The sequence below is a fragment of the Malus sylvestris genome, chromosome 7 (assembly GCF_916048215.2).
Source record: "Malus sylvestris chromosome 7, drMalSylv7.2, whole genome shotgun sequence".
NCBI classification, from domain to species: Eukaryota; Viridiplantae; Streptophyta; class Magnoliopsida; order Rosales; family Rosaceae; genus Malus; species Malus sylvestris.
In genome coordinates, this window is record NC_062266.1 from 34959549 (window position 1) to 34976235 (window position 16687).

The 16687-nt window shown below is 39.8% G+C and overlaps 3 protein-coding genes and 1 long non-coding RNA gene across 11 annotated transcripts; 1 reads left to right on the plus strand and 3 right to left on the minus strand.

Annotated features, from left to right (window-relative positions):
• Positions 1-987: 987 nt before the first annotated feature.
• On the minus strand, positions 988-15759 carry LOC126630737 (probable ribonuclease P/MRP protein subunit POP5). Of its 3 annotated transcripts, none has more exons than XR_007626089.1 (5): positions 14633-15390; positions 14383-14520; positions 13854-14020; positions 13292-13579; positions 988-1177 (listed from the first exon to the last, which is right to left on the minus strand). XR_007626089.1 is itself a non-coding variant. In XM_050300894.1 (5 exons), exons 2-4 carry the CDS (start codon positions 14808-14810, stop codon positions 13872-13874), a joined length of 465 nt encoding a protein of 154 aa, XP_050156851.1. In that variant the 5' UTR covers positions 14811-14820; positions 15619-15759; the 3' UTR covers positions 13159-13579; positions 13854-13871. The 3 variants fall into 3 exon arrangements, 2 of the variants coding, with proteins under 2 accessions (XP_050156853.1, XP_050156851.1); XM_050300894.1 differs by lacking the exon at positions 988-1177 and adding an exon at positions 15619-15759 and having other exon boundaries at positions 13159-13579; positions 14633-14820; XM_050300896.1 differs by lacking the exons at positions 988-1177; positions 13292-13579 and adding an exon at positions 1208-1461.
• LOC126630739 (probable ribonuclease P/MRP protein subunit POP5) lies at positions 1186-15759 on the minus strand. 6 transcript variants are annotated; one of them, XM_050300898.1, is made up of 5 exons: positions 15619-15759; positions 2644-2831; positions 2394-2531; positions 1735-1901; positions 1186-1461 (listed from the first exon to the last, which is right to left on the minus strand). In XM_050300898.1, exons 2-4 carry the CDS (start codon positions 2819-2821, stop codon positions 1753-1755), a joined length of 465 nt encoding a protein of 154 aa, XP_050156855.1. In that variant the 5' UTR covers positions 2822-2831; positions 15619-15759; the 3' UTR covers positions 1186-1461; positions 1735-1752. The 6 variants fall into 6 exon arrangements, with proteins under 6 accessions (XP_050156855.1, XP_050156854.1, XP_050156859.1 ...); XM_050300897.1 differs by lacking the exon at positions 15619-15759 and adding an exon at positions 8634-8774; XM_050300902.1 differs by having other exon boundaries at positions 1208-1461; positions 2644-2827; positions 15621-15757.
• LOC126630740 (uncharacterized) lies at positions 8648-16250 on the plus strand. Its single transcript, XR_007626090.1, has 2 exons — positions 8648-8796; positions 15782-16250. It is a non-coding gene; the product is annotated as an uncharacterized LOC126630740 (long non-coding RNA).
• Positions 9395-11139, minus strand: LOC126630731 (uncharacterized). Its single transcript, XM_050300890.1, has 2 exons — positions 10706-11139; positions 9395-10263 (listed from the first exon to the last, which is right to left on the minus strand). Exons 1-2 carry the CDS (start codon positions 11111-11113, stop codon positions 9688-9690), a joined length of 984 nt encoding a protein of 327 aa, XP_050156847.1. The 5' UTR covers positions 11114-11139; the 3' UTR covers positions 9395-9687.
• Positions 16251-16687: the final 437 nt, after the last annotated feature.

Sequence of the window (16687 nt, forward strand, 5' to 3'; positions counted from 1 at the left end):
TGTTGCATATTCTTATTTCCTAATATAATACGTGAAAAAAATTCACTATGAAACACAATCAAGTGCAAATTTATCAAACGAAACCTTATTAAAGAATGGTTTTAAAAACATTTTCACAAAAAATATTTTCAGTAATTTTAAAGACACTACAAACAAACCCTTATTAAAACGTCGACATAGTTGATAATATAAATGAAATGTCAATAATCTACATCACGTCGATATGCTTATTGATATTGAATAGTCCAACATGCGACATCATCGTAGCCTTGACCCAAGATTCTCTTTCTCCCTTCACACGAACATTCACGAATGATGAATTCTTTGAACAGGCGACATCATCGTAGCCTTGACCCAAGATTCTCTTCCTCCCTTCACACGAACATTCACGAATGATGAATTCTTTGAACAGGCGACATCATCGTAGCCTTGACCCAAGATTCTCTTCCTCCCTTCACACGAACATTCACGAATGATGAATTCTTTGAACATGCGGTATCCAAAAACCTGCCCCCGTGAAAATAATGAAAATTTAGTGCTCTATTTTTTAATCGTCTTTGCAAAGCAGCAGTCAATCAGGACTAACCCGCTTTGAGTTCGAGCCTATTGGTAAAATTCCTCTATGCTCCTGATATCTTATATACCGGAATTTATAAGCGTTAAGATCTTGATCATTGGATCATTAATCAAGGATACCACGGCCAAAAATCTCAATGTATAGCATACTCGGAGTATACCCAAAAATGTCATACACAAGCACTCGAAAATCTCGTCACCTAACAATATATCTTCGGTTGTATGCTAGAATCTGCATCCAATTAGGTCCTAACCTTGTGTCATTTACCACTAAAGCACGCAGTTAAATGTAGGAAATCACATGGCTGATCTGATACCATTTAATATCTTTTGTGGCGGGTCCCGATGACATCGTTGATGCTTGGGAAAGAAAGCCCTAAGGTATCAAAACGGAATTTACACAGAGATACCTTAAACATGAAACAGTAAGTACTTGCTGTATAAGAAAGAAATAATTTTTTGCCACAACGGAATTTGTTACTTGCTAGTCACCAAAACTGTGAAAATTCTGGTATGCTCCCAGCCTCCGATGTATCTTATACGCCGCCAGGAGTACGTGCGTTTGACCAAAACAAAAACCGTGTAAGTGCGATACACGAACCTCCCCCCTTCACCAGTAAACAATACAAACTAACCTGACAAAACATATTTCCGAAATAACTAGATAGCCAAATCAAATACTTCCTCTGCCTAATCCACCACTTGATTTTACATCTACATACCCTTTTCGCAACTACTTACAGTTAGAAAATTTGAAGTTCCTGCAAGCTTCCCTTCTTTTGAGATTTTCTAACCTTTAGACACACGAGCCACGGAGTCAGCGGAGTAATGATCATCAAGTACCGATGGAACCAGGACATGAAGCTTGTGAGGCTCACCAAATTCCTACAAGATGTTGGACAAGAATGAGTTTGCTCGTTAGATAATAAATTTGGCATGAATATCTACTTTATGCCTACTTTACGCCAAACTGAAAGAGCTACATTCAACTCCATCGTTTTAAAGAGTTTCGGCGACTGTTGATTCTGGTCTATAGCACGAGAAGTACATTGTTATCTAATGATAACAATACTCCATTAAACAACCAATACATAACAGCTGTAATAGCTCATAGATAAGGAAAAGCGCATAAAATGCCATCTGAATACAGTGTATTACCATAGGTGCGGTATAACTTTAGTGCTCGAGGCCTTTGATCTTGTCAAGATAGTACTGCATTTTTTGAGTATCTTGAGCCGAAAGATTAGATCCAACAACAAGCTTGTACTGTTCAAATTTTGATTCATCACACTTCAATGCGGTTTCTTTACAAGCTTTGATACTTCCTGATACAAAAGAAATGAAAGAAATCATTGGTAATTAACTTTCTTTAACAGATGGGAAAGAAGACAATTATGTTGTGTCTTTGAGATGACGGTATAACTTCCGATCAGCTGAAAAAATGAACACTACGAGATAAAATGTGACCTCTTAAGAAGTTCCAAACAATGTTTACTATAAGAAATGGGAACTATTATTAGCACTCCAAAAATCTCATTCAACACTCCTCATAAGTGTATTTTTCTTTCTAATTATAGAAAGTTTGGAGTGCAAAACGAAATTTTTGGAGTGCCAAAATAATTCCCTAAGAAATTCTGCTTACTTTTAAGGAAATTGTGATTACCAATCACTACTAAAGCGGAAGCACTCTAATTTCTTAATCATGAACAGTAACTAAATTCAAGAGTCAAAATGATAACTTAATTGTAAGGTATTGTGCATTTTCGAAAAATATCAGCAAGCCGCAAGACTTAATCTGCTGCAAATCTTTAACTCACCACTTAGGTCCAACAAATTAAATAGAACCGGGCAATCTGCAATACTCCTGACCATGGTAGTTGCAGCCCATACTCTCTGATATTCATCCCTTGAAGCTCTAATGATACACAGCCTCGTCATGTCATTCACATACTTGACTGCATAAAATTACACGTTCGGAGAAATTGAGAGAGTCCATTTTACAGAAAATTAATTGCAAATGCGCATAAACAAAGAAGGTAACAAGAATTACTGGGAGCCATTACTTACCTTGGAATGATCCAAGTGACGAAGCCAGACCGCACTCCCCAAAATTTACTAGAATGCTGTCTCGGATAGCTTTCATAACATTGTACGAGGTAATGATAACAGGATCTTTTCTCACCAGTTCTCTATTAGGATCCAAGATAACCTCCACTACCATATACCTATTCTTAAATCCCACCATGATACTCTACCTGCTTACAACAAAAAAATGGGACATATCAAATCTAATAAGAATGTTAGACAACAATATCGTATGAAAAGCTCAGCGGCTAGCTTAAAACTGTATTTTGAAATCTCAATTCAACAGACAAGTAAGGGGGAGTAGTCAACTTGGATTTCAGAAGATTTTAATGGACTTTTTGCAGGTGACAGATATCAAAGGATTTTAATGGACTCTACAATTTTATACGGATGAAGTGGAAGAGTGCATCCGGCGTGTTGTGTGACCGCCGTATGCCACTGAAGCTCAAGGGAAAATTTTATAGGACAGCAATAAGGCCGGCGATGCTGTATGGCACAGAATGTTGGGCGGTGAAGCATCAACACGTACACAAAATGGGTGTAGCGGAGATGAGGATGCTTCGTTGGATGTGTGGGCACACGAGAAAGGATAAGATTAGGAATGAGGATATCCGGGGTAAAGTAGGAGTAGCCGAAATTGAAGGAAATATGAGAGAAAATCGGTTACGGTGGTTTGGACATGTGCAAAGAAGGCTTACTGACGCTCCGATTAGAAGATGCGACTATGGGACAGAGGTTCAGGGCCGAAGGGGTAGAGGAAGACCTAGGAAAACTTTGGAAGAAACCCTAAGAAAAGACCTAGAGTACTTGGATCTAACGGAGGACATGACACAGGACAGAACACAATGGCGTTCTAAGATTCATATAGCCGATCCCACTGAGTGACTTGGATTTTCCAAGTCTCCAACCGAGAAGTTTTCCTCACTTGGGAAATTAAGGGAACACTACCTCAACCTACATGCTCCACTCACAAAGCTTCAACATACAAGCTTCAACAAAAGAAAATTCAAAGAACTTAGCGAAGAAGGCTTTGGTGTATTTAACACAATACGTTGAAATGAAGGAAAGCTTATTTATTGATATCCCCGATAAGGTACAAATATGTACATATACATAAGTCAAAATAAACAAACAAGAGGGAGCCTTCACAAAGGTTGCTTAGGAGAAGTCTCATCAGTCGGTAGAGCCCCAGAAAGAGATGGCACCGGAGGGGGATCATTCGGAGCCTCAGTACTGGACAGAACCCTAGAAGGAGGAGGCATCAGAGGTTGATCATTTGGAGCTTCATTACGCGGTACAGCCCCAGAAGACGAAGGCAATAAATGCCTTTGGAACAAACCCACAAATCTCTGATGATCAAGTAAAACCTGACTATCAGATTCCTTCATCTGGTCAAGCTTCCTCTTCATGTTTGTAGCATAGTCATGTGCGAGCCGGTGCAACTGTTTATTCTCATGCTTGAGCCTTCTAATATCCTGTTTGAGACTCATCACTTCAGCCGCCAATGATTCAACTTGGCGGGTTCGAGCAAATAGGCGTTGGGCCATATTAGACACAGAACCTGCACACTGAACACTGAGAGCCAGAGAATCCTTAACAGCCAACTCATCAGACCGTTTGGAAAGTAGTCTGTTATCTTTGGGAGTGAGAAGGTTCCTGGCCACTACCGCAGCGGTCATATCATTCTTCATCACGGAATCCCCAACGATAAGAGGACCAGTAAGGGAGACGAAGGATGGGCGCCATATGTTGTCTGGAGAAGGCGGGGCTGCTTCTTCAACAAGGTTCAAGTTAAAACGACGGTCGGAGGGGCCAGACATTTTCAAAGGTGTTGAAGAGAGAAGAGGTCGGAAAAATCAAGATCTTAGAAGTGCAAGAATGGAGCTTCTACTAGTGGAGATTCAAGTGTGCTTTGGAACTTAATGCCAGCCCCTATAAAAATCTGCACTCGACGAAGCTTCAGAAATCGAAGAGGCGCCTGCTCAAAAATCGAAGAGGCGTTTGCTTTCTCAAAAGCTGGGCTGCTCAGAGACCACGAGGGTCGATCTCAGAAATCGAAGAGGCGTTTGCTTTCTCAAAAGCTGGGCTGCTCAAAGACCACGAAGGCCGATCTCAGAAATCGAAGAGGCTTGCTTTCTCAAAAGCTGGGCTGCTCAGAGACCACGAGGGCCGATCTCAGAAATCGAAGAGGTACCTACTTTTCCAGCCTTGTTAGCACCTGTCACACGCACACTCAGCTTTGTGGAAATTATGGGCATTCTGTCGAAGATTTCTGGTGAAGTAGAAAGCACATGAATCGTACTGTTCAATCACCCACTTCCCACACGCAACAGTAGCTCATGGGTACCACAGATAACTTTGCCAAAGTTCTCTGACAAAGTTGAGACACGTGAAGCTTGTAGCTCCCACTACATCGCTCTGACCAAGAAGAGTAAAAGAATAGCAAAGAAACAACACTAACAAAGTTTAGACACATAAATTTTGAAGGTCTAGCTACCATATTATTACCCACAAGGGTAAAAGAATAGTACCACTGCTGGATAATTGGAAAGTCCCAGTGTGTCAACCTCTGTGCTTCGTGGCAAGGTAGACTAGCAAACATGCCCAACCTTTACTCACATTCGAGAAAACACTCTCAACAAGATTGCTTGCTCCAAAATCGAAGAGGCACCGCCCTCCGAATCTCGAGAGCCAGACTCCCAACATGATTACTTTCTCAAAAATCGAAGAAATGGTAAAGGAACAGTACCACTACTGGATAATTGGAAAGTCCCTGTGTGTCAACCTCTGTGCTTCGTGGCAAGGTAGACTAGCAAGCATGCCCAACCTTTACTCACATTCGAGAAAACACTCCCAACAAGATTGCTTGCTCCAAAATCGAAGAGGCACCGCCCTCCGAATCTCGAGAGCCAGACTCCCAACATGATTACTTTCTCAAAAATCGAAGAGAGGGTAAAGGAACAGTACCACTGCTGGATAATTGGAAAGTCATGCGTCAACCTCTGTGCTTCGTGGCAAGGTAGACTAGCAAACATGCCCAACCTTTACTCACATTCGAGAAAACACTCCCAACAAGATTGCTTGCTCCAAAATCGAAGAGGCATCGCCCTCCGAATCTCGAGAGCCAGACTCCCAACATGATTACTTTCTCAAAAATCGAAGAGACACCGCTCTCCGAATCTCGAAAGCCAGACCCCCAGCAGGATTGCTTTCTCAAAAATCGAAGAGGCATCGTTCTCCGAATCTCGAGAGTCAGATCCCCGACAAGATTACTTGTTCGAAAATCGAAGAGGCACCACTTTCCCAACTTCAAGAGCTGGATCTCCTTAGATAAAGCTTGTCTGTAATCTTCACACGCAACATCAGCTTTCCAAATACCACAGACCACTTTTTTAAAGTGCTCTGACAGAGTTAAAACATGTGAAGCTGGCAGCTCCCACTACCATGCTATGACCAAGCAGGGTAAAGGAATAGCATTATTACTTGATGTTTGGGAAACTCCTATATATTTCGACCTTCATCCCCAACGGACAGGCAGACCTGCAAAAATGCTCAACCCTTCCTCTTATCTGAGAAGGCACTCCCAACGAAGCCTTTCGAAATATTCAGCTTTTTTTCCCCCCGATAATACCTCTGCAAACAAGCTATACTAGAGCAAGAATATCTCATATCATCAGGGTTAAAAGCAAGAGTATCCCATATCATGTTTTTTCCCCATCTTTTCCTTTGGCCTTGTTCTTACCTGCAAGACAAGGAGAAAGAGAGCAATCAGTCAGCACTTGGAATCAAGCTTCCAGCCAGGAACTGACTGCCTGGAACCCCTTACCTGATTACTTACCTGGCATTGCTCTCGAGTACTCACAACATCTTATGCTTCCAGGGAAGATACCGCATCTGCCTGAGGAACAGATAGGGCAAGTGAGAAGGATACAAGGAAGCATGTGGAGACAAGCGTAACAGCACACGTGCCGATACATCCACTACTCTGTCAAAATTAAAAGTATCCCATATCAGCAGGGTCGAACGTACTCTAGATTTGATGGACTTGTTTTGACCCTCAAATTCTTCAGTCGGCCTTATACTCTGGAGAAAACCAGAAAACCCTCCAGCCCAGTTCAAGAATAAGCTTGTGGAAAGTTACTTCTTCAAAAGCAAAAGTATCTCATCTCATCTCATTTTTCTTCTCTTTATCCTTCATGCTGCCTGCAAGATAGGGAGAATGTGAACAATCAGCCGGAGCTCTGATTGCTTACCTTGTCTGTCACCTCTTTCAGCAGATCCCTTAGCTCGGCGACTTGGGGGACTCCTACTACGTGGTTTGTATCGCGCTTGACCAAGCCTGAAACTACAAGTAAGCTTCAAGTGAAATTGATACATTACCTTGTGCATCTCCACCAGTTAAAGATACACCCCCTGGATGGATGAAGAGTACTTCCAAAGAAGATGCCACATCTACCTATGAGACAGATAAGGCAAGTCAAGACGATACCACACTCCGGTACTTAGAAGTTTCGTGATTACGAGATCATTCTCCCACAATATTTCCTAATGTCATTTGTACTAAATCATTCACTTGTACTCACTAAAGGAGAGCTTGAACCTATGTACTTGTGTAAACCCTTCACAATTAATGAGAACTCCTCTATTCCGTGGACGTAGCCAATCTGGGTGAACCACGTACATCTTGTGTTTGCTTTCCTATCTCTATCCATTTATATACTTATCCACACTAATGACCGGAGAAATCTAGCGAAGATCACAAAAAGCGACCGTTTTCGCTACATAGGATCTATCTTGCAAGAGAACGGAGAATTAGATGGAGATCTCAACCATAGAATACAAGTTGGATGGATGAAGTATAAGAGTGCATCCGGCGTGTTGTGTGACTGTCGTAGGCCACTGAAGCTCAAGGGAAAATTTTATAGGACGGCAATAAGGCCAGCGATGTTGTATGGCACAGAATGTTGGGCGGTGAAGCATCAACACGTACACAAAATGGGTGTAGCGGAGATGAGGATGCTTCGTGGGATGTGTGGGCACACGAGAAAGGATAAGATTGGGAATGAGGATATCCGAGGTAAAGTAGGAGTAGCCGAAATTGAAGGAAATATGAGAGAAAATCGGTTCCGGTGGTTTGGACATGTGCAAAGAAGGCTTACTGACGCTCCGGTTCGAAAATATGACTACGGGACAGAGGTTCAAGGCCGAAGGGGTAGAGGAAAACCTAGGAAAACTTTGGAAGAGACCCTAAGAAAAGACTTGAGTACTTGGATCTAACGGAGGACATGACACAAAACCGAGCGCAATGGCGTTCTAGGATTCATATAGCCGATCCCACTTAGTGGGAAAATGCTTTGTTGTTGTTGTTGTTGTTGTTGTACAATTTTATACAACTTTTGGCAGATTTATACGGATTTCTATTATAGATTTTTATGGATCTGTATAGACTTCTTTCAAAGATTTATTAAGATTTCATCGGTAATATTAAGGCCTTTCATAACTCTATCAATCCCGAACTTATGCGGAAGGAAAACAAGCACATATTCTCTATCATTCCTGAACTTCTACGGAAGGAAAACAAGCACACATATATTAAGTTTTCAAACAGCATCTCAAGACCACATGACTTTTGTCATGATACACTTCTTATACAGAATAACCTGAAAACTTTGAAACAGCTCCAAGTAATCGAACCGAGCCCAAGCATACAGAATCAAATCTATTGAATCCTAAAGCTTACATCTTTCTGTTGTTTTAAGCTCCCAATCTCAAAACTGAAAAACTCATAACCCAATTCAGCATTTTTTTTTAACTCAGCTCCCAGGTTACTCAAAACCCCCAACATCCCATACTCCAATCCCCTCCATTTTCCCGCAGTTTCCTACATTTTCTAGGCAACCAAACAGAGGTAAAACACCCAACTAAACAAAACAAAACAAAAAAAAACCACAAAAGGTAGAGAAGTAATATACACATAACAGAAAACCCGAAGCCCCCAATCTAATCCAGAAAACCCGTTTGTTTCCCGAGAAAGTTGCAGCCCCTCGGAACAGGGATCGCAATCCAGATCTAAACTTGGAGTGATTGGATCTTGTCACGTAAGGAGAATTGGGAATGGGGATTAGGGTTGTGGTGGTTGAATTTGTGGCGGGTTTTTGGATTGGGTGGATAATTTATTGAAAAAGAAAGGAGCTTTATCTGTCGTCTGTTCCTAGCCAAAAAACATTATCAACACGGGTAAGGCTGTTTGTAGACATAAAATTTTAAAATGTGCAGGGCCAAACTCTATTTAAAATGCGCATGTGTTAATTTTGTGTGTACATTATATTGATTCGTATGGAACAATACTTAAATGTTTTTAAACGAAACCATCGCATCTTACTGCATAAAGAATCTTTGCACAACATTGAGCCAATTTCATAGTAAGAACTCGTTTGGAACTTGGAAGTGTTTTTAAATTGACTGAAATAGCTTTTGGAGTAAATGTTTTGGGGTTCCAAAAGCACTTGCAATGCTTTTCCAGGATTCACTTGCATTTTACTAGGGATTGATTCTGAAAACATTTTCATCAAAAGCCTTTTTAGAACCAATCCTTAGTAAAATGAAAGTGAATCCTGGAAAAGCACTTTAAGGATTGGTTCTGAAAACATTTTCGCCAAAAACGTTTTCAGCTATTTTAAAAGCATTTTCAAACGAGACCTAAGACAATGAGGTAGCAAGCAACACAAAATCATTCCCTTCATACGCATACATTACGTACAAATCCAGTAAAATGAACATTATAATTTACAAGTGGCATGAAAATACAGACCAGCTGAGCATTCCATAATACTCTACTTTTATTCATTGTGTTGTTACATCCATCAGCTTATTGTGCTGCAGTTCAGTTCAACTTGTATTGAATCTGAACCGCTTTTTGGTTCAATACATGTACCTTGCTAGCTAGCTAGTTTCTATTCTCCGCTAATCGTATTCCGCCAACTTTCTAACGTGACAATGCGTGATTGACTTGAAATATCGTGCCACCTAGTTTGACAACCTTTGTTCCTCATCGTCCTTAATGAGGATGTGATCATCGTTGTCAGCAACCCCAACCTCCCAACCAAACTGAAAGGTGACATCTAGGAAGTAGAGCATGATGACCAAAACAAAGCAGGACACGAACATCGGAATTGGCCCGAAAATCCATAGAAACAAAGGGAACGAGAAGTAGAACGCCCGGAGTCCCAAGGACCAGAAATAGCTGCCTCGGTTCACGGTTGTGGCAACGTAGTCTGTAGTGAGGTAGTGGTGCTGATGGTGGGGCGACATCTTCTTGCACGGTGCGTTGATGAGAATGCTGGCGTGGCTGTAGTACCTTATGGACTGCACATTGAAGAGGAAAGCCACCAGGAAACACACCAAAATGGCGAAGAACTTGATCGAAAATGCAAGCTCGCTTCGGTCCCCAAAGACAAATAAAGCTGCTCTGTATTTGGTGCCGCTGGTCATCAAGAGGGCAATGAGAGAGCAGAGCGTAATGGCGGTCGAGGCCAAAAGGGTCGACGCCATTATGTTGTTTCTCAATGTTTGCACTGCAAGAACACCATGCTTTGGAGCTTCCTGCATTTCGTGCATGCCCAAATGCAAATTGGTCATTAGAGAACATCATTTTTCAATCGTATATGCACTGTTTTTATCCATTAATTTTCTTTTACCGTATTCAATTCAAAAGTCAAAAACTAAATATGGGGATGCATGAAGGGAAAAAGCTTGCACGAAAATCACTTTCATTGTAAAAAAATGTACGTTGTCATGCTACATGTGATTATATGAATAGGAATCAATTAAGGCGATACTCTAAACCATTCTAATTTACAGGAAAAAAAAATCGAACTTGAATTGACCAACTGGTTAAAAACCTTTCTTTCAACATTTTCAAGATTACTGGTGCACAAGAAAACATTTTCCAACAACATAATATGAATAGGAACCAATTAAGAAGACAAAAAAAAATTGAAAGATATGATTTTGATTGATGGGTTTTGTTGGGTTTTGGTTTTACCTCCATCATTGCGTGAACCCAGAAGCGGCGGTTGATGGAATTGATTCCGATGACGGTGCTGTTGGGCTGCGCCAGGATTCGATAGAGAAGCCATAGGTGGTATGCCACCATTACCAGCAGCCCTGCCGGCACCAAAACGTAATCCAAAACTCTTTGCTGCATTTCTTCTTCTTCTTCTGAGATCTTTTGCTTCTGAAATTGTTCAAGGGAGGAGAGAGCGAGAGTCCAAATGTAGCACGGGTGTGGGTTTCTGTTGTGTTGAGCTGTGTTTGTGTGAGGGGAGTGGACTCTCTGGTTTTTTGGTATGAAAAGGAGAAAAACGAGGCGGGTTTTTATGGCAAACATGTGGGTCTCGAACGGGCGGAAGTTCTTGCGTAGGAGAAGTCCATGCCAAGAATCCCTTTGCATGTACTTTTGGCGCACGCGTGACGTGATATCGGTTTCTCTATTCAAGATATCTCCTCACTTCAGCACTTTATCATTAGTATTATAATTTAGCGTTATTTCTCTTTTATTCACTTACTTCTTTTTATCTTATACTCTCTTGTTAATTTTTATTCACCGATCTTCAATTTGTTTGATCCAACGGCCGAAAATTAAGAATGATGTGTGAGAGGTAGAAATGAGTGTGGACAACTCCATCTTTTCTTTTGACTTATAGATTTAGTACTTAATCCCAACATAGGAATTTTAATGAACTTTTTTTCGTTTTCAGCAATTCATGAAAGAATGAATCAAGAAAAAACGTATGAATATACCGGCTACAAGAAAATACCTCATGATAGTCAATATGAGCCCCCACCACCCATCAATGCATGGTGTTTTTAGACTCAACATAGAATATCCTTATATCATATAGGAGGTGTTACACATAACATAAAATGAGGCTTAAAATGTGATTTAGACGTGAAAATAAGAATAGTGTCACACGATATTGCGATTCCATCCAAATTAGCATATTTTTTTATTATTAATATTCTTTAAAGGTAACGAGACATATAAACCATGTTGCGTATGGTTAATTCCTAAAAAAAAATTCACTATGAAACACAATCAAGTGCAAATTTATCAAGTTCGAGGATTTCTAACAACCCCACTACTAGGCTCACCAAACATGAGTGAAAAATGAGTGCTATTTTCCAATTAGTCTTTGATTTTAATTTTTTTTATCACCCTTGCTTAAGCAAGTGCAAAACAAATTGCCTTCCGGCTTTTTGCTGGCCACATTGATTCAATTACCCGACAACGTCAATGGATTAATGGGAAACAGCACAGTCGTCGTCATTATTAAAAGGCACTATCTAATAGTATTGTCCATTATCCTCTCTTCTCACCTGGATTTCTATTGACAAACATGTCGACAGATGTACAACCATGTAAAGACTCGTTTGAAAGTACTTTTAAAATGATTAAAAACGATTTTGGTAAAATTGATTTTGGGTTCTAAAAGGAAAAAAAACACTAGAAATGTACTTATTGCAGAAAACACTTCAAATGCTTTTTCATGAACCACTTGGATTCTTACTAAAGAATGGTTTTAAAAACATTTTCATTAAAAACATTTTCAGTCATTTTAAAGACACTTTCCAAACAAACCCTTATTAAAACTTCAACATAGTTAATAATATAATTAAAATCTCAATAATCTACAGCATGTCGATATGCGTATTGATATTAGATAGTCAAACATGCGACATCATCACACCTTGACCCAAGATTCTCTTCCTCCCTTCGCACGAACATTCACGAATGATGAATCCTTTGAACATGTGGTATCTATAAGTTAGGAACAGATCATTTTCCAGCTCCAAAAACCTGCCCCAGTGAAAATAATGAGAATTTACTGCTCTATTTTTTAATCGTCCTTGCAAAGCAGCAGTCAATCAGGACTAACCCACTTTGAGTTCGAGCCTATTGGTTTGAACAAATTAAGCTCATGTCATATATATACATACGAAAATTCCACTATGCTCCTGATATCTTATATACCAGAATTTATAAATGTTAAGATCTTGATCATTGCATCATTAACCAAGGATACCACGGCCAAAAATCTCAGTGCATAGCATACTCGGAGCATACCCAAAAATGCCATACACGAGCACTCGAAAATCTCAAGATTCGGGCAGGGCCAACTGCCCAAGTGTGGGTATATCTTCCCCCAACCCCCCCCCCCTCTCTTTTATCTCTCGTCACCTAACAATATATCTTTGGTTGTATGCTAGAATCTAAAGCCCAATTAGGACCTAACTTTGTGTCATTTACCACTAAAGCACGCAGTTAAATGTGGCAAATCACATGGCTGATGTGATACAATTTAACTATCTTTTGTGGCGGGTCCCGATGACACCGTTGATGCTTGGGAAAGAAAGCCCTAAGGTATCAAAATGGAATTTGCACAGAGATACCTTAAACATGAAACAGTAATTACTTGCTGTATAAGAAAGAAAGAATTTTTGGACACAATGGAATTTATTACTTGCTAGTCATCAAAACTGTGAAAATTCAGGTAGCTCCCAGCCTCCGATGTATCTTATACACCGCCGGGAGTACGTGCGTTTGACCGTGTATGTGCGATACACGAACTTCCCCCCTTCACTAGTAAACAATACAAACTAACCTGACAAAACATATTTCCGAAATAACTAGATAGCCAAATCAAATACTTCCTCTGCCTAATCCACAACTTGATTTTACATCTACATACCCTTTTCGCAACTACTTACAGTTAAAAATTTTGAAGTTCCTGCAAGCTTCCTTTCTTTTGAGATTTTCTAACCTTTAGAATTCCACACGAGCCACAGAGTCGGCAGAGTAATGGACATCAAGTACCAATGGAACCAGGACATGAAGCTTGTCAGGCTCACCAAATTCCTACAAGATGTTGGACAAGAATGAGTTTGCTCGTTAGATAATAAAATTTGGCATGAATATCTACTTTATGCCTACTTTACGCCAAACTGAGAGCTATAGTTCAACTCCATCATTTTAAAGAGTTTCGGCGACTGTTGATTGTGGTCTATAGCATGAGAAGTACGTTGTTATCTAAGGATAACAATACTCCATTAAACAACCAATACATAACAGCTGTAATAGCTCATAGATAAGGAAAAGCGACATAAAATGCCATCTGAATACAGTATATTACCATAGGTGCGGTAGAAATTTAGTGCTCGAGGCCTTTGATCTTGTCAAGATAGTACTGCATTTTTTGAGTATCTTGAGCCGAAAGATTAGATCCAACAACAAGCTTGTGCTGTTCAAATTTTGATTCATCACACTTCAATGCGGTTTCTTTACAAGCTTTGATACTTCCTGATACAAAAGAAATGAAAGAAATCATTGGTAATTAATTTTCTTTAACAGATGGGAAAGAAGACAATTATGTTGTGTCTTTGAGATGACGGTAACTTCCGATCAGCTGGAAAAATGAACACTACGAGATAAAATGTGATCTCTTAAGAAGTTCCAAACAATGTTTACTATAAGAAATTCTGCTTACTTTTAAGGAAATTGTGATTACCAATCACCACTAAAGGGGAAGCACTCTAATTTCTTAATCAAGAACAATAACTAAATTCAAGAGTCAAAATGATAACTTAATTATAAGGTATTGTGCATTTTCAAAAAATATCAGCAAGCCGCAAGACTTAATCTGCTGCAAATCTTTAACTCACCACTTAGGTCCAACAAATTAAATAGAACCGGGCAATCTGCAATACTCCTGACCATTGTAGTTGCAGCCCATACTCGCTGATATTCATCCCTTGAAGCTCTAACGATACACAGCCTCGTAATGTCATTAACATACTTGACTGCATAAAATTACACATTCGGAGAAATTTAGAGAGTCCATTTTACAGAAAATTAATTGCAAATGCACATAAACAAAGAAGGTAACAAGAATTACTGGGAGCCATTACTTACCTTGGAATGATCCAAGTGACGAAGCCAGACCGCACTCCCCAAAATTTACTAGAATGCTGTCTCGGATAGCTTTCATAACATTGTACGAGGTAATGATAACAGGATCTTTTCTCACCAGTTCTCTATTAGGATCCAAGATAACCTCCACTACCATATACCTATTCTTAAATCCCACCATGATACTCTACCTGCTTACAACAAAAAATGGGACATATCAAATCTAATAAGAATGTTAGACAACAATATCGTATGAAAAGCTCAGCGGCTAGCTTAAAACTGTATTTTGAAATCTCAATTCAACAGACAAGTAAGGGGGAGTAGTCAACTTGGATTTCAGAAGATTTTAATGGACTTTTTGCAGGTGACAGATATCAAAGGATTTTAATGGACTCTACAATTTTATACAGCTTTTGGCAGATTTATACGGATTTCTATTATATATTTTTATGGATCTGTATAGACTTCTTTCAAGGATTTATTAAGATTTCATCGGTAATATTAAGGCCTTTCATAACTCTATCAATCCCGAACTTATGCGGAAGGAAAACAAGCACATATTCTCTATCATTCCTGAACTTCTACGGAAGGAAAACAAGCACACATATATTAAGTTTTCAAACAGCATCTCAAGACCACATGACTTTTGTCATGATACACTTCTTATACAGAATAACCTGAAAACTTTGAAACAGCTCCAAGTAATCGAACCGAGCCCAAGCATACAGAATCAAATCTATTGAATCCTAAAGCTTACATCTTTCTGTTGTTTTAAGCTCCCAATCTCAAAACTGAAAAACTCATAACCCAATTCAGCATTTTTTTTTAACTCAGCTCCCAGGTTACTCAAAACCCCCAACATCCCATACTCCAATCCCCTCCATTTTCCCGCAGTTTCCTACATTTTCTAGGCAACCAAACAGAGGTAAAACACCCAACTAAACAAAACAAAAAAAAAAAAAACCACAAAAGGTAGAGAAGTAATATACACATAACAGAAAACCCGAAGCCCCCAATCTAATCCAGAAAACCCGTTTGTTTCCCGAGAAAGTTGCAGCCCCTCGGAACAGGGATCGCAATCCAGATCTAAACTTGGAGTGATTGGATCTTGTCACGTAAGGAGAATTGGGAATGGGGATTAGGGTTGTGGAGGTTGAATTTGTGGCTGGTTTTTGGATTGGGTGGATAATTTATTGAAAAAGAAAGGAGCTTTATCTGTCGTCTGTTCCTCGAGAACTCCCAAATCGCGTCTGAAACTGATATCTGAGCGCGGGGAGGAGCAAGGGTGGCGATTCCGAGACCGTAACCCTCGGAACGAAGAGCAACGGAGCTAGTCGGGTTGAAAAATGGTTCTCGGGTCAAGATCCACAGCCTAAACCGAAAAGGGCCGAGGGCTCGAGATCCCGAATTGTGAATTTGGGCCTGTGGGAGTTCGGAACAGCCCAGCGAGGATGACGGTGAGAAAGCGACGTGACCAGTGTTAGTTCGTGTAAAGAGTCATAGGGAGGGACATGGATTCCCTCTGGATCCATTGGTCCTATTCTGTAAAGTTTCGTAATTCGGATTATTGAAATTTGATTAAATGGCTACAAATAGAAATCTATTTTAAAAGTTATAAAAACTTTAGTCGTTAGATTAAATTTCAATGGTCCAGATCACAGGATTTGGTGGATTAGGACCAATGAATCTGAAGAGAATTCATGTCCCATAGGAAGAGAAAGAGAGGGAGAGCGCTTGAAAGTTGAATCGTTGAGGAGAAGAGAGAGAGAGAGAGACCGTTGGAGGTGCGGACTGGGAACACATGATACTCCAAGTCACACTTAGTCCAACTCGAGGTTCACATTTTAAAGTACTTTAGTTTTAGATGATATTTATAAAAGTATTTTTAAAATATCAAATACTTAGGTCGAGAGTGATCAGGATCTCGTATTCTTACTTCATTGCATACACCAATAATAATATAGCACGTGTTCATTTTAACGTCTTTTCAATATTGTCATTAACACTACAATCTAATAATAGTTGAACTTTCAAATTCAATTGTCATAAAACGATCGT